Source organism: Sus scrofa, chromosome 12 (assembly GCF_054392235.1).
Source record: "Sus scrofa isolate SSC_HxYL_T2T_F1_AM1 chromosome 12, Sscrofa_HxYL_maternal_Yorkshire_Landrace_v2.0, whole genome shotgun sequence".
Classification (NCBI taxonomy): Eukaryota; Metazoa; Chordata; class Mammalia; order Artiodactyla; family Suidae; genus Sus; species Sus scrofa.
The window spans coordinates 58527537-58550602 of NC_139394.1; the positions used below are offsets into that span (position 1 = coordinate 58527537).

General features: G+C 52.0%; 1 protein-coding gene across 8 annotated transcripts; it reads left to right on the forward strand.

Moving 5' to 3' along the window:
- ALOX15B (arachidonate 15-lipoxygenase type B) lies at positions 1 to 22973 on the forward strand. Of its 8 annotated transcripts, none has more exons than XM_084983145.1 (19): positions 1 to 89; positions 3425 to 3468; positions 5525 to 5942; positions 11382 to 11493; positions 11862 to 11925; positions 13242 to 13893; positions 13990 to 14203; positions 14439 to 14520; positions 17282 to 17404; positions 17556 to 17659; positions 19175 to 19347; positions 19567 to 19713; positions 19815 to 20018; positions 21024 to 21110; positions 21262 to 21431; positions 21601 to 21722; positions 21823 to 21923; positions 22006 to 22176; positions 22595 to 22973. In XM_084983145.1, the coding sequence occupies exons 6-19, from the start codon at positions 13615 to 13617 to the stop codon at positions 22772 to 22774; spliced, it is 2157 nt and encodes a 718-aa protein (XP_084839271.1). In that variant the 5' UTR covers positions 1 to 89; positions 3425 to 3468; positions 5525 to 5942; positions 11382 to 11493; positions 11862 to 11925; positions 13242 to 13614; the 3' UTR covers positions 22775 to 22973. The 8 variants fall into 8 exon arrangements, with proteins under 8 accessions (XP_084839271.1, XP_084839270.1, XP_084839269.1 ...); XM_084983144.1 differs by having other exon boundaries at positions 5525 to 5568; XM_084983143.1 differs by lacking the exon at positions 11862 to 11925 and having other exon boundaries at positions 3425 to 3842.
- The last annotated feature ends 93 nt before the right edge of the window (positions 22974 to 23066 follow it).

Genomic DNA, 23066 nt, shown 5'->3' on the forward strand with positions numbered 1-23066 from the left:
TGGGTGGTGAAGGGTGTCATGTCTTGCCTGTCGTTTGCTATCTATGGAGAGGTGTTGATCTAAGGACCGTTGGTTCCGGACAAAATCTGGTAAGATCCCCTGTCCCTTAAATCACTGATGTCTCTGGCGCTGTCTCGAGGCTCTTTCTTCCGTCTCAAGGGCAGACAATTACAAGGCTTGCAGGCCTGCTGGGCTCAGCCCAGCGACTGGCTTCAGTCACCCTGCATGTTCCGTCCATCCGCCTGGCCACACTGGTTGGTTCAGGGGTCAGAGTGTAACGCATTCGGAGCACTGAAAAGCGAGGAGGTAGGAAGATATTTGCTAGAGTTTGGGGAAAAGAGAACTATTTCTCCTCTTCAACAGGTGTGTCCTAAAATTCTCCGTCTCCTGGTGGGTGTGGCGGCCACTGCCTGGCCCAGAACCAAAGTTGGCAAACTGGAGAAAATGGATGTTGGCTCTTGGCTGGCTAGTTCCTTGTCTGTCACGCACCCTCCTCGGCGAATTTCAGTGACCACCGCTGAAGTGTGTTGCTAACGTCAGTTGGGTTTTTTTGTTGCTGAACCTGTTACGGTGTCTCTTGTACCAGTCAGAAGCGAGTTTCCCTGCTCTGGGCCTTGCCCCTTTCATTTTGTCACGATTGTACTTTTTTTTTTTTTTTTTTTTTTTTTTTTGCTGCACCCACGGCACGTGGAAGTTCCCAGGCCAGGGGTTGAACCTGTGTCACAGTAGTGACAATGCCAGATCCTTAACCGCCTAACTACCAGAAAAGTCCGGGATTTCACTTCTGAGGGTTAGCACGCCCTTCTTCGTTCCCACCAACATAAAGCCACCTTGCGGGCAGTGGTTCTTAGCATTGGCTTCACATTAGAATCACCTGGGAAGCTGTAAAAAACAACTAATACCTGTGTCCAATACCAAAACCCCAGGGAGAGGCCTGAGCGATTGCTCTCTCTCGCTCTCTCTTTTTATGTTTTTTTGGAGGGGGGCGGTTCTTTCTAGGGCGGCACCCATGGCATATGGAGGTTCCCAGGCTAGGAGGTGAATCAGAGTTGTGGCTGCCCGCCTGTAGCACAGCCACAGCAACGCCAGATCCTTAACCCACTGAGCAAGGCCAGGGATGGAACCCGCAACCTCATGGTTCCTAGTTGGATTTGTTTCCACTGCACCACAATGGGAACTCCATTTTTCTTAATTTTATTGGAGTAGAGTTGACTTCCAACGTTGTATTAGTTTCAGGTATACAGCAAAGCGAATCAGTTATACATATATATCCATTCTTTTTGCCCATACAGGTTATTGCTAACTACTGAGTAGATTTCCCTCTGCTCTACAGTAGGTTCTTGTTAATTATCTAACACTGCTTTTTCAAATGCTCCTAGTAATTCCGTGAAACCAGACTTGAGAATCGTAAGAACGGCTGATCTTGAAAGCAGCTGTCCTTTGATGCCATAATCCTGTCACTGCCCCTGTTTTTCTGCCCCTCTTCACAGCAGAATTTATTGCAGGAATGTTCTGTTCTCGCTGCTTAGAATTTCCTACCTTTTAATAACTTTGCAAGTTTAAAAAAACCAAATAAGGAGTTCCCATTGTGGCACAGTGGGTTAAGAATCCAACTGCAGGAGTTCCCGTCATGGCGCAGTGGTTAACGAATCCATCTAGGAACCATGAGGTTGCGGGTTCGATCCCTGCCCTTGCTCAGTGGGTTAACGATCCGGCCTTACCGTGAGCTGTGGTGTAGGTTGCAGACACAGCTTGGATCCTGCGTTGCTGTGACTCTGGCGGTTAGGCTGGTGGCTACAGCTCCAATTAAACTCCTAGCCTGGGAATCTCCATATGCTGCGGGAGCGGCCCAAGAAATGGCAAAAAAAAAAAAAAAAAAAAAAAAAAAAAGGACTCCAACTGCAGCCACTCGGGTTTCTGTGGAGGCCCGATCCCAGCCCCGGTGTTTGCCACAATCGCAGCTGCGGCTCAGAGTCACTCCCAGGCTGGGGAACTTCCATATGTCATGGTTTCGGCCATTAAAAAACAACAACAGCAACCAAATAAGACAAGTACAAAAAAAAGAAAGACCTAACATGACTGCAAACATTTTATAGGCCCCATGTCTTTCTGTTACAGCCCAAACTCCTTGTGATTCCCCACAACGAAGAGAACCCACTTTTTGGCCTCCTTCATTGTACAACCTGCTTCAGCTGAAATACAGAAAACAGCAAAAAGTAATAGAAAGGAGTTCCTGTCGTGGCTCAGTGGTTAACAAATCCGACTAGGAACCACGAGGTGGTGGGTTCGATCCCTGGCCTTGCTCAGTGGGTTAATGATCTGGCATTGCTGTGAGCTGTTGTGTAGGTTGCAGATGCAGCTTGGATCCCGCATGGCTGTGGCTCTGGCCTAGGCCGGTGGCTACAGCTCCGATTCGACCCCTAGCCTGGGAACCTCCATATGCCACAGAAGCGGCCCTAGAAAAGGCAAAAAGACAAAAAAAAAAAAAAAAAAAAAGAGTCCATTTCCCAGAGTTCCCTGGTGGCCTAGCAGTTAAGGATCTGGCTCGGGTTCGATTGCTGCCACAGGTGTGGCCCAAAAGAGAGCCCATTTCTCTCCCCACATTGGTGCATTGGTGCTGAGTTGATCTCGCTTTGACCAATGGAATGCATCTGAACTGAGGCTCTCCCAGCTCCTGGCCAAGGTCTTAGGAGGCCTGGCAGTTGGGACTTTGGGCTTCTTGGGCTGCAAGCCCCACGGAGTGAAGCTCAGGCAAGATTCCTGAACGCGGAAGAACCACGTGGGAGAGTGAGGCCCAGCCAAACCAGTCACTGACTTGTGAGTGGGTGAGCCATCCCAGACACTCCAGCTCCAGCCTGTTTCCCAAGTGAACATGGCCGTGAGAGGGATGCCAGGTGACACTACGGGGAACCCTGCCCCCAATGCAAACCACCCAGAAGGGAATGATTCTTTGTGTTTTTAGCTGAGAGCACTGTACAGTTAACCAAAATGGGTCATGCTGAGGTGCAGCGTTTCAGGGTTACACAACACCTGGGATAAAGAAGATCCTATAAGCTTCGGGAAGGAACACCGAGTCATGTGAAAAAGAACAAGGGGACTTCGTCAGTGACACAGCAGGTTAAGGATCCGGTGTTGTCTCTGAGGCATCATGGGTTTGATGCTCAGCCCAGTGGGTTAAACATCCAGTTTCTGCAGCTGTGGCTGGGATTTGATCCCTGGCCTGGGAACTTCCATATGCTGAGGGTGTGGCCAAAACACCCCCCTCCCCAAACCAGAAATCCAAGCGGCTTTAGGCCTTTTTACAGCCAACATTGCTTCCTGTAAAGCAGTGATCTCAGAGCTGTGAACAAAAATGATTTCCATGCATTTCCAGACACGTAGGGTCTTGAAAACTCTTTCTCCCTCCCATGTGCCCTTTCTGCAGGAGCTATGGAAGGACGTGCACCGTGGAAGGGAGTCCCGAGGATGGTGAGGAAGCAAAGGCCAGGACGACGGCTAAGGCGCCGGCCAGAGGGCGGACAGGGCGGACCAGGACGGCCTGGACTAGTCGATGTGCCTGAGCCTATGGAGAGGGATCACGATGGGGGAGGAAACTTAACAAAAGCGGACAGAAAAGCAGACCAATAGGAGTTCCCGTCATGGCTCAGCGGTTAACGAACCCGACTAGCATTCATGAGGACGCGGGTTTGATCCCTGGCCTCGCTCCGTGGGTTGAGGATCCGGTGTTGCGGTGAGCTGTGGTGTAGACTGCAGACGCGTCTCAGATCCTGCGTGGCTGTGGCGTAGGCCAGTGGCTACAACTCTGATTGGACCCCTAGCCGGGGAACCTCCATATGCTGCAGGTGTGTCCCTAAAAAGACCAAACAAACAACAAAAAACCTAGGCCAATAATAACAAAAGAGATATTACCTAGAAAGGCACGCAAAAGAGATATTACCTAGAGAGGCAGCAGCAAAAGGTTTTCTAGGGAAGGGAAGCAATCATTACAATACCCTCTGGAGCTCCCCTGTGCATCTATGAATAGTATGTACATCATCAAAATGATGCAAAGCCCGTTTGCCCAGTCATGATGAAACTCTAGTAGAAAGACAGGAGTTGAGGAAGTTTGCAGGTGTCATAGGATCAAGGCTAAGAAAGAATGCAGGCTCCTCTTCCAGAGTGGGGAGCCAGTATCTGCCTAGAACTGAAAAAAATCAATGCATGAACAATACGCGTGCATTCTACTTTGAGGTGTGGCAGTAAATACTGATGATTAAAAGAGGTGAACATTACGGTTTTTGATGAGGGAAAGACAGCAAGAGAGAAGGAGGGGACTGCTTTCATCGGTGAGAAACTTACATGGAGTTCCCATCGTGGCACAGTAGAAACACGAACCTGACTAGGTTGCGGGTTCGATCCCTGGCCTTGCTCACTGGGTTAACGATCTGGCATTGCTGTGAGCTGTTGTGTAGGCTTGGATCCCGCATGGCTGTGGCTCTGGCCTAGGCCGGTGGCTACAGCTCCGATTCGACCCCTAGCCTGGGAACCTCCATATGCCACAGAAGCGGCCCTAGAAAAGGCAAAAAGACAAAAAAAAAAAAAAAAAAAAAAAAAAAAGAGTCCATTTCCCAGAGTCCCCTGGTGGCCTAGCAGTTAAGGATCTGACTCGGGTTCGATTGCTGCCACAGGTGTGGCCCAAAAGAGAGCCCATTTCTCTCCCCACATTGGTGCATTGGTGCTGAGTTGATCTCGCTTTGACCAATGGAATGCATCTGAACTGAGGCTCTCCCAGCTCCTGGCCAAGGTCTTAGGAGGCCTGGCAGTTGGGACTTTGGGCTTCTTGGGCTGCAAGCCCCACGGAGTGAAGCTCAGGCAAGATTCCTGAACGCGGAAGAACCACGTGGGAGAGTGAGGCCCAGCCAAACCAGTCACTGACTTGTGAGTGGGTGAGCCATCCCAGACACTCCAGCTCCAGCCTGTTTCCCAAGTGAACATGGCCGTGAGAGGGATGCCAGGTGACACTACGGGGAACCCTGCCCCCAATGCAAACCACCCAGAAGTGAATGATTCTTTGTGTTTTTAGCTGAGAGCACTGTACAGTTAACCAAAATGGGTCATGCTGAGGTGCAGCGTTTCAGGGTTACACAACACCTGGGATAAAGAAGATCCTATAAGCTTCGGGAAGGAACACCGAGTCATGTGAAAAAGAACAAGGGGACTTCGTCAGTGACACAGCAGGTTAAGGATCCGGTGTTGTCTCTGAGGCATCATGGGTTTGATGCTCAGCCCAGTGGGTTAAACATCCAGTTTCTGCAGCTGTGGCTGGGATTTGATCCCTGGCCTGGGAACTTCCATATGCTGAGGGTGTGGCCAAAACACCCCCCTCCCCAAACCAGAAATCCAAGCGGCTTTAGGCCTTTTTACAGCCAACATTGCTTCCTGTAAAGCAGTGATCTCAGAGCTGTGAACAAAAATGATTTCCATGCATTTCCAGACACGTAGGGTCTTGAAAACTCTTTCTCCCTCCCATGTGCCCTTTCTGCAGGAGCTATGGAAGGACGTGCACCGTGGAAGGGAGTCCCGAGGATGGTGAGGAAGCAAAGGCCAGGACGACGGCTAAGGCGCCGGCCAGAGGGCGGACAGGGCGGACCAGGACGGCCTGGACTAGTCGATGTGCCTGAGCCTATGGAGAGGGATCACGATGGGGGAGGAAACTTAACAAAAGCGGACAGAAAAGCAGACCAATAGGAGTTCCCGTCATGGCTCAGCGGTTAACGAACCCGACTAGCATTCATGAGGACGCGGGTTTGATCCCTGGCCTCGCTCCGTGGGTTGAGGATCCGGTGTTGCGGTGAGCTGTGGTGTAGACTGCAGACGCGTCTCAGATCCTGCGTGGCTGTGGCGTAGGCCAGTGGCTACAACTCTGATTGGACCCCTAGCCGGGGAACCTCCATATGCTGCAGGTGTGTCCCTAAAAAGACCAAACAAACAACAAAAAAACCTAGGCCAATAATAACAAAAGAGATATTACCTAGAAAGGCACGCAAAAGAGATATTACCTAGAGAGGCAGCAGCAAAAGGTTTTCTAGGGAAGGGAAGCAATCATTACAATACCCTCTGGAGCTCCCCTGTGCATCTATGAATAGTATGTACATCATCAAAATGATGCAAAGCCCGTTTGCCCAGTCATGATGAAACTCTAGTAGAAAGACAGGAGTTGAGGAAGTTTGCAGGTGTCATAGGATCAAGGCTAAGAAAGAATGCAGGCTCCTCTTCCAGAGTGGGGAGCCAGTATCTGCCTAGAACTGAAAAAAATCAATGCATGAACAATACGCGTGCGTTCTACTTTGAGGTGTGGCAGTAAATACTGATGATTAAAAGAGGTGAACGTTACGGTTTTTGATGAGGGAAAGACAGCAAGAGAGATGGAGGGGACTGCTTTCATCGGTGAGAAACTTACATGGAGTTCCCGTCGTGGCACAGTAGAAACACGAACCTGACTAGGTTGCGGGTTCGATCCCTGGCCTCCTCCTCAGCAGATTAAGGATCCCGCGTGGCTGTGGTGTAGGCTGGCAGTAGCTCCGATTGGACTCCTAGCCTCGGAGCCTCCATATGCTGTGGACGTGGCCCTAAAAAGAAAGGAATAAAAACCTTACAGATTCTTTAAATCATATGCATCTACAGCTTTGAGCAAAATTTTAGAATTTAGGAAAAAAAAAAAAAACAGAGAAGACAGGAAGAAAGGAAAAGAGGAATGAAGGAGGGAGGGAGGAAATAAGAAAAGATGAGCCAAATCAGTTGTTCGAAGCAGGGGCGCACATGATTTTTAAATTTTTTAAATTATCGTTGGTTTACAGTGTTCTGTCAATATCCGCTGTGCAGCAAAGTGACCCAGTCATCCACATATATCCTTTCTTTTTCCCATATTATTTTCTATCCTGTTCTATCACAAGTAATTGGATGTAGTTCCCTGTGGTATACAGTAGGATCCATTCTAAATGCAATAGTTTGTGTCTATTAATCCCAAACTCCCAGTCCATCCCACTCCCTCCCCCTAGGGAACCACAAGTCTCTTCTCCGTGCCTGTGACTCTGTTTCTGTACTGTATATAGGTTCATTTATGCTATATTTTTTGTCGTTGTTGTTTTTTGTCTTTTTAGGGACACACCCGCAGCATATGGAAGTTCCTAGGCTAGGGGTCAAATCAGAGCTGCAGCTACCAGCCTCTGCCGCAGTAACATGGGATCCAAGACATGTCTGTGACCTACTCCAAGCTGGATCCTTAACCCACTGAGTGAGGCCAGGGACCAGACCCAAGTCCTCATGGATACTAGTCGGGTTTGTTACTTCCGAGCCACAACAGGAACTCTCTGCACCCTATTTTAGATTCCACATATAAGTGCTATCATATGGTATTTGTCTTTCTCTTTCTGACTTCACTTAGAGTGAGAATCTCTAGTTGCATCCTTGTTGCTGCAAATGGCATTATTTTGTTCTTTTTTATGGCTGAGTAGTATTCCATTGTGTATATATACCACATTTTCCTAATGCATTCAACTGTCGATGGACATTTAGGTTGCTTCCGTGTCTTGGCTATTGTGAATAGTGCTGCATGTATCTTTTTGAGTGAAAGCTTTGTCCAGATATATGCCCAGGAGTGGGATTGCTGGATCGTATGGTAGTTCTAGATTGTGTTTTTTGAGGAACCTCCATGCTGTTTTCCATAGTGGTTGTACCAGTTTGCATTCCCACCAACAATGTAAGAGGGTTCCGTTTTCTCCACACCCTCTCCAGCATTTGTTATTTAGAGACTTGTTAATAATAGCCATTTTGATGGGTGTGAGGTGGTACCTCATTGTGGGTTTGATATGCATTTCTCTAATAATTAGTGATGTTGAGCATTTTTTCATGTGCCTGTTGGCCATCCATATGTCTTTGGAGAGATGTCTATTTAGATCTTCTGCCCGTATTTCTCCCCACCTTTTTTTTTTTTTTTTTTTTTTTTTAGGGCCACACCCATGGCATATGGAAGTTCCCAGGCTGGGGGTCAAATTGGAGCTGCTCCTGCTGGCCTATGCCACAGCCATGGAAACTTGGGCTCTGAGCCTGTCTGCAACCTACACCATAGCTCATGGCAACACCAGATCCCCAACCCACTGAACAAGGCCCGAGATCGAACTCACACCCTCATGGATACCAGTTGGATTCATTTCTGCGGCACCACAATGGGAACTCCATTCTGCTCATATTTCAATTGGCTTATTTGGGTGGGGGGGGGGGTCCTTTGCTGTTGAGCTGTATGAGTTGTTTGCATATTTTGGAGATTAAGCCCTTGTTGGTTGCATCATTCGCAACGATTTTCTCCCATTCTGTAGGTTGTCTTTTTGGGGTTTTTTGTTTGTGTTTTTATGGTTTCCTTTGCTGTGCAAAAAAGCTTATAAGTTTGATTAGGTCCCATTGGCTTGTTTTTGTTTTTATTTCTAATGCTTTCAGAAACTGACCTAAAAAAATGTTTGTACGGTTGACATCAGAGAATGTTTTGCCTATGTTCTCTTATAGGAGTTTTACGGTATCTTGTCTTATATTTAAGTCTTTAAGCCATTGTGAATTTATTTTTGTGCATGGTGTGCAGGCGTGTTCTAGTTTCATTGATTTACATGCAACTGTCTAGTTTTCCCAGCACCACTTTCTAAAGAGAGTATCTTTTTATCATTTTATATTCTTGCCTCCTTTGTCCAAGATTAATTGACTGTAGGTGTCTGGGTTTATTTCTGGGCTCTCTATTCTATTCCATTGATGTGTATGCCTGTTTTTGTAGCAGTGCCACACTGTTTTGATTACTGTAGCTTTGTAATATTGAGTGAAGTCTGGGAGAGTTATGCCTCTTGCTTGGTTTTTTGTTTCCTCAAGATTGCTTTGGCATTTCTAGGTCTTTCGTGGTTTTATATAAATTTTTAGATTGTTTCTTCTAGTTCTGCAAAAAATGTCATGGGTAATTTGATAGGGATCACATTAAATCTGTTGATTGCTTTGGGTGGTATGGCCATTTTAATGATATTAATTCTTCCAATCCAGGAGAATGGGAATCCATTTCTTTGAATCCTCTTTAATTTTCCTGATTAATGTTTTATAGTTCTTAGCATAAAAGTCTTTCACCTTCTTGGTCTGGTTTATTCCTGGGTATTTAATTTTAGGGGGTATAAAATTTTAAAGAGTATTGTGTTTTTATATTCCTTTTCTAATATTTCATTGTTAGTATACAGAAACGCAACCAATTTTTTTTTTCTTTTTTATGGCTGAACTCATGGAATATGGAAGTTCCCAGGTTAGGGGTCAAATTAGAGCTGCAATTTCCAGCCTACACCACAGCCACAGCAATGCCAGATCTGAGCTGTGTCTGTGACCTACACCACAGCTCATGGCAATGCCAGATCCTTAACCAATGAGCAGGGCCAGGGACCAAACCTTCATCCTCTCAGATACTAGTTGAGTTTGTTCCTGCCTGTTCCATGGCAGGAACTCCCCCTCCCCCCTTTTTAGGGCCACACCTGTGGCATATGGAGGTTCCTAGGCTAGGGAGCAAATCCAAGCTGCAGCTGCCGGTCTACGACACAGCCGGAGCAACAGTGGATCCAAGCCTCATGTGTGACCTGCACTGCAGCTCATGGCAATGCTGAATCCCTGACCCATAGAGTGAGGCCAGGGATCAAACCCACATCTTCTTGGATGCTAGTTGGGTTCTTAACCCACTGAGCCACAATGGGAACTCCAACTGATTTCCGAGTATTAATCTTGTATCCTGCTACTTAGCTGAATTTGTTGATCAGTTTGAGTAGATTTGTGTGGAGTCCTTAGGGTTTTCTATATATAGTATCATACCATCTACATATAGTGACAATTTTACCTCTTCTCTTCCAATTTAGTTATTTTTATTTCTTTCGTTTGTCTGATTGCTGTGACTAGGACTTCCGACCCATGTTGAATAAAAGTGGTGAGAGTGGGCATCCTTGTCATGTTCCAGATTTTAGCCGGAAGGCTTTCAGCTTTACTCTGTTGAGGATTATATTGGCTATGAGTTTGTCATAAATGCCTTTTTTATGTAAAAATATGTTCCCTCTATACTCATTTTGATAAGAGTTTTTATCATTAATGGATGTTGGATTTTGTCAAATGTTTTTTCTGCCTCTATTGAAATGATCACATGGTTTTTGATTTTTCTTTTGTTAATGTGTGTATGACATTGATTGATTTGCGTATGTTGAACTATCCTTGTGAATTTGGGGTGAATCCCACTTGGCCATGGTGTATGATCTTTCTGATGTGATGTTGGAGTCAGCTGGCTAAAATTTTTTGGACAATTTTTGCGGTGATTGACATTTTTAAACATCAAGTAATTTCCTTTCCCAGTCAGGGTTCTCATTTCTTCATCTCGAAAGGTTAGATGACAGCCCCCAGAAGATCCTGCCAGCTCAGATCACCTTGGGTATAGGTCAGACTGTAAACAAATATTTGGAGTACCCTGACTGGTATCTGTAAGGACACGGGTTTAAGGATCCAGCATTGCCTTGAGCTGTGGTGTAACTGGCAGAGGCAGCTCCAATCCTGTGTTGCTGTGGCTCCAGCATACGCTGGCAGCTACAGCTCTATCCTGGGACCCCTAGCCTATGAACTTCCACATGCTATGGGTGCAGCCCTAAAAAGACCAAAAAATATATATATATATAAACAAATACTTAACTTCCCAAGGGTGGTGGTTCTGAAGACAATCATCCTATGTGCGTATGTTTAAATGTGTATTTCCCAAGTTGAATCTCTGGAGATCCTGCCTCCCTGGTGTGAGGTTCTGGAGAACTGGATTTTTTTTTTTTTTTTTTTGAGGGGGGAATTGACTTTTTTTTTTTTTTTTTAAAGAAGTACCCTGAGATCAAGTAATCTGCTTGCCTTTTCCTCAAGAGCCCTGCTCTAGGACAGATCCTGGGAGGTGCAGGGTCACCGGTTTAATAACATTCAATCACAAATCAATTCTCCTTTTAGTCCTGATTGCATCAGGGAGAAGATACCAGTTTGGCTAATGGCATTTTTTGTTTGATGGCTTTAGGGCCGAACCCATGGCCTATAGATATTCCCGGGCTAGGGACTGAATCGGAGCTGTAGCCTCAGGCTGACACCACAGCCACAGCCACACCAGATCTGAGCAACATCTGCGACCTACACCACAGCTCACGGTAACGCTGGATCCTTGACCCACTGAGCGAGGCCAGGGATCAAACCTGTGCCCTTGTGGATACTTGTCAGATTTGCTTCCACCGAGCCATGTTGAGAACTCTTGCATTAACTGTCCTTTCCATTTTTTTTCCTCTTTCTTTTGTCCTTTCAATTTTGTTTTTGTCCTTGTCTTATAGGCAGAAGTCTTTCTTGAAGATCTGGTGATCCTTGGCCATTCACTCATTTTTCAGAGATGAAAAATGGCAAGAAAAGCTGACTGGAAACTGTGCAAACAGGACATATCAACTGGTGGGTCTAATTGGCAGAGTCATTTCATTGGGGGACCCCACATGACACTTGAACTGGTCAGTTTCTCTAGAGAGAAACTCTCCAGCCTTACCTGGGGGTGGGTCTTGGGGGTACTTGGCTGCCAACTTTATTGGGACCATCAGGGGCAGGGGGCTAGGGCCTCTGATTTTAAATTTGGTGTCTCACCCTCAGCTCTAGCTCTTGTCCCCAAGTTCAGATTTTCTCTCAAGAAAATAAATCTCCCTTTTCTGTTAGGCTGGGGAAAGGCCTTCACCCATGGGTTCTGTGAGGTGCAGGAAGGTATTTGGGGGGAAGAAGAGCCCTAACTGCATCTGATAAAAACTTTGGTCCCACCATCCTGTTTTCAGGGTCACCCATGTACCACCCTCGGAGCATCTATCCCCCAGTTCCTAAGGTTGAGGGGTGGTTGAGGTGAGAATTGACCAACTTCTGGGCTTTTACCTTTTCTCTTGCCTGCTAAATCTATCACTGACATTTGCATCCTCATTTTCTTGTCCTTGTGAGCTAAAGGCCTCAAGCTTGGCATTTGAGTGGGGTTTCAGAAGGGGTGAGATAAAGGCATCTGTGCCTGTTTAGCTGGAATTCTATTCTGAGTCACACTTCAGTTTACCCCAATCTGACTCCCACCCCCATCCACGCCACTGAAACTGCTCTAGGCAACATCCCAGAAGCAATGGTGGGATTCTCCCCCTGGGTCAGGGCTGGGTGGCACCGACCTCGGTTGACTCCCTCAATCCTGCTCATCAGGCCCTGGCACAAACTTGAAGAGCTTCTTGTTGACAGACCCAGAAATCCTTGCCCTGACTTCCTCTTTTTTTAAAAAAAAAAAATTATTATAGTTGATTTACAATGTTCTGTTAATTTCTGCTGTATAGCAAAGTGACCCAGTTACACATATATATACACATTGTTTTTCTCATTTATCTTCTATCGTGTTCTGTCCCAAAGTGATTGGATATAGCTCCCTGTGCTAGGCTGCATGAACTCTCACACAGCTTCTTAGCACATGACACATTTGGCTAATCTCTTCTTGGCTTCCATGAAACACCCAGGTTCTCTGAGCCACATCTGTGACCAACACCACAGCTCATAGCAACATTAACCCACTGAATGAGGTCAGGGATCGAACCTGCATCCTCGTGGATGCTAGATTCATTTCTGCTGCGCCACAGTGGGAACTCCCTCCAGGTTCTGCTCTTACCCCACTGACTGACCCGTGCTGGATCTGCCTCCTTTGCATGACTTCTGAACATCAGAGAACCAAGCGGGCACAGCTTGCTCCCTTTTCTCTATCCAAATTCTCTGCTTGGAGATCTTGGCCAGCCTGTGGCTCTCCAGAGCACACCCCCCAGCCCTGTGCTCTGTGCCCAGCTGTGGTTTCTCCGCTTGAATGTCTCAGGGGCATCCAAACAGCATTTCCAGACCAGAACCCCCAAAGCGAAACCCATACCTCCCCCCTCACCTCTCTCCTTCACTGCATCCCTGCTGTGTTTACTTATCTTCTCTCACACTCGATTTTGAACGTGCAAAAGGGCAAAGACTGGAAGACTGGGTCTTGCCGGGGGCCATATTCACAGCACCTAACATAGTACCTGGCACATAACAGGTTCTCAAAATTTTTCATGAATGAAATAAAGCAGTGAACATAGGAGAGGGGTTGTAAGAAGTCAGGAGTTGGTTCTGCATAGGGTTGTTTTTTTGTTTGTTTGTTTGTTTGTTTTTGCCAGACCCGAGAAGCATACTGAAGTTCCCAAGGCCAGGGATCTGACCCAGATCCAACCTGTGTCACAGCAGTGATATTGCTGGGTCCTCAAGCCACTAAGCCACCAGGGAACTCCTGCATAGGCTTTTAAAGACTCAGAAGGCAAAGAAACAAAGAAGGCACACGAACACTCAAACACCTGAACACCACTGGATGCCAACTTTCTCTGGCCCCGCCCATCATTGAAAGGCTCCCTTTCGCAAGCAAACTTAGCAAACTTCAGGACACCCCGTTCCTCACATCCCAGAGCCGCCCAGCCCCGACCTGCATCCCTCCCTTCCTGACTCTCAGCCCCGCCCCTCCCTGCCCTGAGCAGGGGCTTCCTTTTTAGGGCGTCGATGGGGCGCTGTGGGAATTCAGTCTGGCAATCACCAGCCTTAAGTGACTGGGGCCTTGCCAGGGTGGGGCAGCTCGTACCTAGAGGAGCTGCAATAGGACCAGCATTAGAGAGCCAGACTCCAGCTGTCACCATGACTGAGTTCAGGGTGAGGGTGTCCACTGGAGAGGCCTTCGGGGCTGGCACGTGGGACAAAGTGTCTGTCAGCATCGTGGGGACCCGAGGAGAGACGCCCCCTCTGCCCCTGGACAGTCTGGGCAAGGAGTTCACGGCCGGCGCTGTGAGTGTGGTCGCGGGGAGCGGCGGGGGGCGGAGGAGGGAGCGGGAGGGACGGACTTTGGTCTCGGACACTGACCATCACCCCCCACCCCCGCAGGAGGAGGACTTCAAGGTGACGGCCCCCCAGGACGTGGGCCCCGTGCTGCTGCTGCGTGTGCACAAGGCGCCCCTGGACCTGCTCCGGCCCTTGGTCTCCGACGCCTGGTTCTGCCGCTGGTTGCAGCTCACGCCGCCCCAGGGCGCCCCCCTCCGCTTCCCCTGCTACCAGTGGCTGGAGGGCGCAGGGACCTTGGTGCTGCAAGAGGGGACAGGTGAGGAGGAGACCGGAGGGAGAAGGGGGTGCCAGTGAGTGGCAGTGGAGAGGTGAACTGGTGCGGCCCCAGCGAAGGGACAGGGGAGGGGGAGGTGGCCGTCTGGTGTGGGAGAAACTGTACTTACACGGGGGCAGGGGACCTAACAAGGGGGGCTCGAGAGAGATGGAGAGTGGGTGGGGCCAGAGGTCGGGGGGTGTCTGTACCCTCCCCACCCGCTCGGTTCCTCCCACAGCGAAGATTTCCTGGAAAGACCAGCACCCTACACTCCAGAAACAGCGCCAGGACGAGCTGCGGGCTAAGCAAGAGGCGCACCGGTGAGCAGTGGGCTGCAGGTGGCAGGGCGGGGACGTTGCTCTCGAGAAGGAGGGGCAGCCGGGGAGGGGGGGGAAGGGGGCGCTGTGACGCTGCTGCCTAAAAGTCCCAGCCTGGTCCTCTGTCATTTCTGATCACAGCATGACGCGGAACTCACTAGAAATGCAAATTCTCAGACCTGCTGAATCAGATACCAAGCGTAGGAGGGAGGGGGGGTTGTTTTTAATGTGGAAGTTCCTGGGACAGGGATCCTTTTAACCTACTATTGGTGTTTTACAGTTGAAGTATAGTTGATCGACAATATTGCGTTAATTTCATGGGCCCACTTAGCAATCTGGGGTTTTTGTTGGCTTGCAGATTATATTCCCTGATAAATTCTTATCAGATGTTGGGTGTAATTCCCCCGGGGCCCTACAATAATCCTTGTTCCCTGTTGCTAGCAGTAGTGTTTGAACAAGCCTTGCACGTGACTCATGCTCACTCAAGTTTGAAACCCATTGCTCAGTGTCTGGCTCTTGAGTCTTTCTTGCCCTGGTGCTTTTCAAATACCAACTTTGCATCTTCCTGGAAAGAGAAGCCGAACTGGAAATACACCACCCCAAGGCGGAGGAAACATCCTCCTCTGGGCAGGGGGTGAGAGGGGATGCGGCTCTTTCTCTAGTCTGCGTTCAGTGTTGTCGGAGGCCCCCCTGGCAGAGAGCTAAGGCCGCAGAGGAGCTGGGGTCACTGGCGAGGACTCCTGAGACAGAAAGCCAGGCATTCAGGAGCAGATTCTCTCAAGGTCATGGTCTGGCCAACTGGGCTGCTATCTGAAGCCCAGGCTGCAGGCTTTCGCTCCAGGTCTCTGGGGGTGCAGCAGCTGCAGGCTCCTTTGGCTCCTGGTGATCCCACATGTGTTTTGAATTATATCCCCAAGAAAACCATCTGCCAAATCTGCCGCAGAGGAGGCAACAGATGGAGGGAACTGTGTAGAGTGACCTGTCTTCCTTTCTTGCCAAAACAAAGACCCAGGGAGTTTCCTTGTGGTGCAGCAGGTTAAGGATCCAGGGTTGTCACTGCAGCGACTTGGCTCACTGCTGGGGCTCAGGTTCGACCCCTGGCCCAGGAACTTCCATATGCCGCAGGCACAGCCAGAAAAAAGAAAAAAAAGGGGGGGGGGACACAGAAGTCAGGATACACAGGATGCAAAGGAGCAATGAAATCTTAGGCAAATTATTTAACCTTTTTGATCCTTATTTCCTTTGGCAAAAGCAATTAAGGCTATCAATCTAATCTGTGCTATTAGGAAGGGCAAACGAGAAAGTGGTGAAGAGTGCAGCTTGTCGGCTACCAAGCCCTGCACAAATGTGTACTCTTCTTAATGTCTCTGTTACCTCTGCTCCAGCCGGCTAGGCCCTCAGTACTGAAAGTGAGGTCTTGGATCCACAGGGTCAGCATCACCTGGAGGCTTGTGAGAAATGCAGGGTCTTGGGCCCCATCCACCCCAGACCTACGACATCAGAATCTGCATTTTTCCAAGATCCTGGAAAGGGACTTCTTTTCTCTCTCTCTCTCTCTCTCTCTCTTTTTTTTTTTTTTTTTTTTTTTTCCTTTTTAGTGCGCCGTCCGCGGCATTTGGAAGTTCCCAGGCTAGGGGTCGAATCAGAGCTGCAGCTGCCAGCCTACACCGCAGCTCACGGCAACACCAGATCCTTAACCCACTGAGCTAGGCCAGGGATCGAACCAGCATCCTCATGGATCCTAGTCAGGTTCATTAACCACTGAGCCGGCAACTGCAGGACCAAATTTTTGTTTGAGGAGCAGAGTTTGGTCACCACCTGGTGGCAGTGTACTTTAATTGCAAATGGTTCTTTGAAGTTGCCTGTTCAGACCCAAAGGTAACAATTGAATGAACCAAAGAATCAGTGAGTGGGGGAATGAAAGGGTGACTGGCTGGGGGGGGTCCTCAGTTTTTCAGGGACAGGATTTTATTATTTGACCCAGAGGTCTTCAGGATGTGTTGCTTGCTGGGTAAAGAGATTTAGAGGTGCTCTGGGCCAGGTTAGAGTAAATTTCTGGGCTCCCCAAGCCCTGGAGGCTGGAGGGCCTCTCCTTGGGATGGCTGCCAAAAGCAACTGACAACCTCGTGCCTGCCCTCCTCTGGGAGATGCATCTGTTTTTGTCAGGAATTTTGTGGTTGCGAGAACGAAAATAGACTCCAATCAGCAGACAGGGGGGAAAAAAAAAAAAAAAAAACAAAAAAACAGAGAGTGTCAGTAGCTCACAGAGGCATTCACGGAAGTGAGGGCTGGAAGTGTAGCCAGATCTCACATGCCAGAAGCCAAGGTGACTCTCTGCCTGTCTCTGGAGCCTCCTAGATATTTCTCTCTCTCTCTGCAGAACAGCTTTCTTTGATTCCTGATCCGCCCAGTAGAAAATGGCCATGACTAGCAGCCCCTATGTTTCCAGGTTACAATCCCGATATCCAGAGACAGCCTCTGGTCCAGCCCCCATCTCCCGGTCCCTGGGAAGGATTCTGATTGGCCCAGCGCCAGCCAGGTTGCCCAGCCCTGGACCAATCAAGTGACCAGGGGAGAAGTCTCCGTGTGGGAACATGGCAGCGCCCCCTGCCGCCCAGTGGGTGGCGGAGGATGGAGCCCAGGAAGGGTGCTGCTTATGCAAATGCAAGAGGGCTCGTCCTGATGGGGGGGCTGCCACGCCCTCTCCCTCGCCAGCGGTCGCCCCGAGGCTTCTCACCGACTGCCTTCCTGCCCTTCCCTCCAGCTGGAAGACTTACCTCCCGGGCTGGCCTCGCTGCCTGGACGAGGAGACGGTGAAAACCCTGAACCTCAACATCAAATACTCTGTGGCCAAGAACACCACCTTCTACCTGCGAGGCGGCTCTGCGTGAGGACGCCCACCCTTTCCTGCCCCTGCCCTCGGATGCCCTGGCTTCTCCCCTTCACTCAGCTCCCCCACCATCGGGGATGAGGCCGGCAGGGGAGGCTCTCCTGGGGCCTCTTGCCTCCCCCTCGCCACCCTTCCTGTCTCCTGGCAGGGCGGTGGAGCTGAAACTCAAGGGGCTGCTGGATCGCAAGGGGCTCTGGCGGAGTCTGACGGAGATGAGAAGGGTCTTCAGCTTCCGGAAGACGCCAGCCGTTGGTGAGGAGCTCGGGCCGTGACCCCAGACGCCCTCCCTGGGGCATCGGCTCTCAGAACACCTGCAGGAGTCTCAGAAAACCCAGCCCCAGTTCACGGTGGGGGGGCCCTAGGCAGGCCCCTGACCCTCGCTTACGTCCTCCTTAGACGCAAAAGAGGACGTTACTGGGGGCAGCCCTTGACCCCTACTGCCTTTTAATGCACCAGACACTGTGGGCTGCTTCCCGTCAGACACTGGGTTAGGGGCTGCTGGCATAGTCTGGGTCCACAAAGGGCTCCCAGGTGAGAGGGCAAGTCGACATTGGGCTCGAAATCAAATAGTTTCTTTTTCTTTTATTTATTTATTTATTTATTTTGGCTATTTTAGGGCCACACCCAGGGCATATGGAGGTTCCCAGCCTAGGGGTCGAATCGGAACTGTAGGCACTGGCCTACACCACAGCCACAGCAACGCGGGGTCCAAGCCGTGTCTGCAACCTACACCACAGTTCACAGCAATGCTCCCAGATCCTTAACTCGCTGAGCGAGGCCAGGGATCGAACCTGAATCCTCGTGGATCCTAGTTGGGTTCGTTAACCGCTGAGCCATGAAGGGAACTCGCAAGAATGAGATTCACTTGTGAAATGTGTGCATAGGCTTGAGGCAGAGTGTGTAAAAGCGGGACCTGGCCTGGCCCCGCGGAGCTCTCTGTGAAGGTGACATCCATGCTGGGACTTCAAAGTTGGTATGCAGAGCGCCAGGCGTGGTGTGGGGGGGCAGAGGACACTTCAGGGGGTAGATCCTGGGAAGGCCCTGAAGATGGACGGAGTGGAGACTTCTGGGGATCGGGGCGGGGGGAGGCCACTGTGGCCAAAGCGGGTATTGAGCAGGGGAAGGAAGACAGGAGCTGAAGCCGGAGAGAGGTGTACGGACTCCAGGCCATGCAGGACTGTGGAGGCCTTGGCAGGAGCTCAGGCCTTGCCTTAGTGTGATGAGAGGCTTCGACAGGGTGCCAGCTGGGAAGTAATGTGACCAGATGTGTTCTGGGGTCGGGGGGGGGAGCTGTTAGGGGACAAGCGTGGAAGCGGGAGGACAAGTTATGAGGTGGTCGGTGTGGTTGGCGGAGGATGGAAGCCTCAGCAAGGCAGTGAAGCAAGAGCTACTGAGGATGGAGGGACTTGATGGGGGGAGGGCAAGGAGATGCTGGGAGGTCCCCAGGCCCTGCCACGGGTGATCCGGTGGATGGAGGTGCCATTCCCGGGATGCCAGGCAATGGGGAGGGGGCTGGGCTGAAGGAGGAGCCCATGTCCAGCCTTGGATATACTGTGTTTGAGTCATGGGGTTGGGGATGGCAGGGAGACAGTGAGACAGGTGGGCAGTGGACAGATTAGTTGTTTGCTAAATGGAAGCCAAGGTCACCGTGAGAAGAGAGGGGAAGACAGAATGAATCCCAGAGAAGCTTCACCATGATGCTCAGGGGGAGACCCCCGGGGCCTGGGGTGACTGGTTCCTCCCCTGCCCTTCCCCCCACCCCCGCAGAGTACGTGTTCGAGCACTGGCAGGAGGACGCCTTCTTTGGCTACCAGTTCCTGAATGGCCTCAACCCGGTCCTGATCCGCCGCTGTCGCTACCTCCCAGAGAACTTCCCTGTCACGGACGCCATGGTGGCCCCTGTGTTGGGCCCCGGGACCAGTCTGCAGGCTGAGCTGGAGGTGAGGGGTGCAGGGGTCCCGACTCTGCACACCCCCTCTCCGGGCCCTTCCCCCACTGGAGAGGAACAGCGCTCACCTTTGTCAAGCACCCAGTCGCTGCGTGCTCCCTGCCAAGAACACCTTCTCCCATGCCCACTCTCTTCCTAGCCCCGAATCCTCTGCCTCCCGCCACCACCTTCTGCCTTTAGAAAGCCCCAGCTCCCCTTTTCTCTCCCGCAGAAGGGGTCCATCTTCCTGGTGGATCACAGCATCCTCTCTGGCGTCCGCACCAATGTCGTGAATGGGCAGCCTCAGTTCTCCGCGGCCCCAATGACCCTGCTGTACCAGAGCCCGGGGAGTGGGCCCCTGCTGCCACTTGCCATCCAGGTCAGCGGCTGGGCGAGGGCAAGGCAGGGGCGGGGCGAGGGCTGACGGAGTGCTTGGCACGGGCCCTCAAGTCTGCCTCTCCCCACTGGCTCCTCCTATAGCTCAGCCAGACCCCAGGGCCCGACAGCCCCATCTTCCTGCCCAGCGACGACAAGTGGGACTGGCTGCTGGCCAGGACGTGGGTGCGAAATGCTGAGTTCTCCATCCACGAGGCCCTCACGCACCTGTTACACGGGCATCTGGTGGCAGAGGTCTTCAGCCTGGCTACGCTGCGCCAGCTGCCCCACTGCCACCCGCTCTTCAAGGTCAGTGGCTCCGCAAGATGGCCCAGACTGTGCCCCAAGCCTGCAGGTCCCTGCACCTTGCCTGCCCCTCGGGATGCCCCTTCCACGCAGCCCATCCCCACGTGACCTTTCCTCCTAGGCCTGCAGTGCCTCCCTGCACCATTGCCCCTGAAAGCCTGCTTTCCAGCAGGCCCTGAGCAAGGAGGGGGTGACGGGGATGGGGGCGAGAGAGGGGACCGCGTGCAAGAAGAGCAGGCTCTGCCCCCAGACAGATTCCCTTCCTGGCGGGGCTCAGGCCAACAGCCATCACAGAAGCCAGCTCCTCAGAAAGGAGCCACCTGGGGTTGACAGATGCCAAAGTGTGAACATGGCTTTGACCCACAGCTGCAGGGGGGAGGAGCCCTGGGAGGAAGGCCTGTGTCTCAGGGGGGGCTCGGCTAATCCTTCAGATGGCCCAGATTCATTTCCCCCAGGGACCGGGTGCACATCCCCTGTGAGGTGGGATTTCCCTGGTGGGGGGTCCATGGCTGCTCAGCTTTCCTGATTCTTGCTTAGTCTTCTGGGTCCTGGATGCAGGCCTTCCTCTTTCCTCTTCAATCCAGGCTGATTCATGCTAACCATCTGCAGCTCCCAGGGCCTGGCCCTCAGAGGTGGGCTCTGGGGGACGGTTCCCCATGGCCAGGCCCACAGGCCTGGTTTTCCAGGTGCTTGGCCTACCCAGGCCTTAAGACATCACAGGGTGCCAGAGCTGGAGGGGTACAGAGGGCCCACCCAGATCAGCCTTTCATCTGCCCAGTGATCGAAGAGCAGAAGGCGCATGCCCGAGGCCACAGAGCGAGAAGCTGGGGGACCCCAGCACCATCCCCGTCACTGGCCTTGGAGCCCTGATCCCTGTCTCAAGCCACCCCCTTGTCCCTGTCATCTCTTTCCATGAGCGATTTACAGCACCAGGCGCCTCTGTGGGGGTAGGTCTGGGGCCAGAGAGACCCAGGCTTCACCGCGCTCTGCCTCCTCCGGCCTTTACAGCTGCTGATCCCACACACACGGTACACGCTACACATCAACACGCTGGCCCGCGAGCTGCTCATCAGCCCTGGGCAGGTGGTGGACAGAGTAAGCACTGCCTTAGCGCGGGCGGGGATGGGGTACTCCCTCAGGATGAAGAGTCTGGAGTCCCGGGGTGGGAGCGGCCCTCTCTCCCCCACCGGCACTCCCTCCTGCTTCTGGGGCAAGGCCTCTGGCACCCAGGAGTCCCGTCTCCCAGTCCACAGGCCTTGGCATTGGAGGCTTCTCTGAGCTGATACAGAGGAACATGGAACAGCTGAACTATTCCACCCTGTGTCTGCCCGAGGATATCCGGGCCCGAGGCGTCGAAGACATTCCAGGCTACCACTACCGGGATGATGGCCTGAAGATCTGGGGTGCAGTGGAGCGGTGAGGGGGCCAGCCTCGGAGAGCTGGGTTCTGGGCGGGGACAGGCAGGAAGACGGGGAAGGAGGAAGCAGGCCTAGGGCAGCGCCCCTCACGGCACTGAGATTGGGCAGGGGCGCTCCTCAGAGAGAGTGGGCTTGATGGTTGGGATGGAACCCCGTGCACCTTGCAGCTTCGTCTCCGAAATAATCAGCTTCTACTACCCGAGCGATGAGTCCGTCCGCAATGACAGTGAACTCCAGGCCTGGGTGTGGGAGATCTTCTCCGAGGGCTTCCTAGGCCGGGAGAGCTCAGGTAGGGAGACCCTAGTTCTCAGGTCCTACCTCCAGGCCTCGGGGGCAGCACTGTCTTCAGGACCCTGGTAGCTCCATTCCCAACCCAACTCGCCCTGCAGGTATACCCTCCTCCCTGGGGACAAGGGAAGCCCTGATACAGTATGTCACCATGGTGATATTCACCTGCTCCGCCAAGCATTCTTCTGTCAGCGCAGGGCAGGTGAGAAGGGTCCGTGGCAGGGTGGCGGGATGGAGTGGGGGGGGGGGCTCTCTCACCCTCACTCTGCCCTCTCCGCCTTCAGTTTGACTTAGGTGCCTGGCTGCCCAACCTGCCGCCCACCATGCAGCTGCCACCGCCCACCTCCAAAGGCCAGGCAAAGCCAGAGGGGTTCATAGCCACCCTCTCACCAGTCAATGCCACCTGTGATGTCGTCATTACCCTCTGGGTGCTGAGCAAGGAGCCTGGAGACCGAGTGAGTGTGGGGCTGAGAGCCAGGCCAGGTCTGGGATAAAGGATCTGTTGCTCACCCACCCAGATTGCACTCTGCCCTCAGCCTCCCCCCCTCCCCCCCCCCCCCCCGCCGCCGCCGAACCTTCCCATTGGACACGCAGGCGTTGGACATCTCACAGGGAGGGTCAGATGGCCACATGAGATGGTGCAGGGTCACCCTTAGCTGCAAGGGCAACTTATGATACGTTCCATGGCGGGCGTCCCCTTTAAAGCTCTGAGTTTTCATCCGCGGAGTTGCCTTCAAGAATCTTCACTGTCCGGGGGGAGGGGGCATGGATGAGGCTCAGCTAGAGGCTGCTTCGGGGCACCCAGGGTGGATGGCCAAGGCAGGGCCCAGCTGCACAGCGACCCCTTCACCCAACCTTGGTTTTGGTTCCCAGCGGCCCCTGGGCACCTACCCAGACGAGCACTTTGTAGAAGACGCCCCGCGCCAGAGCATCGCCGCCTTCCAGCACCGCCTGGCCCAGATCTCGCGAGACATCCGCGAGCGGAACCAGGGACTCGCGCTGCCCTACACCTACCTGGACCCTCCCGTCATTGAAAACAGCGTCTCCATCTAGGCCCCCTGGAGAACAGGGCTCCACGTGGCATCCCTTTGACTCCATCGCCTGAGTAACTGCCACCCAGAGAAAAGGACTCCCCAGAAAACCAGGCCTCCATCCCTGCCTCTCTAGGCCTGGTGCACCCCGCCCTCCCCACATACAACAAAACAGAAACGACAAATCAGAAAGAAAAATAAAACAAACAGACAGAACCTCATGGAATGGCACCGCTGTGCCTTTTGAAGACTCCAAGACCCAAAGTGCCTGCACTCCCACAGCCCCCTGGAAGGGTACCCTGGGGGGAACACAG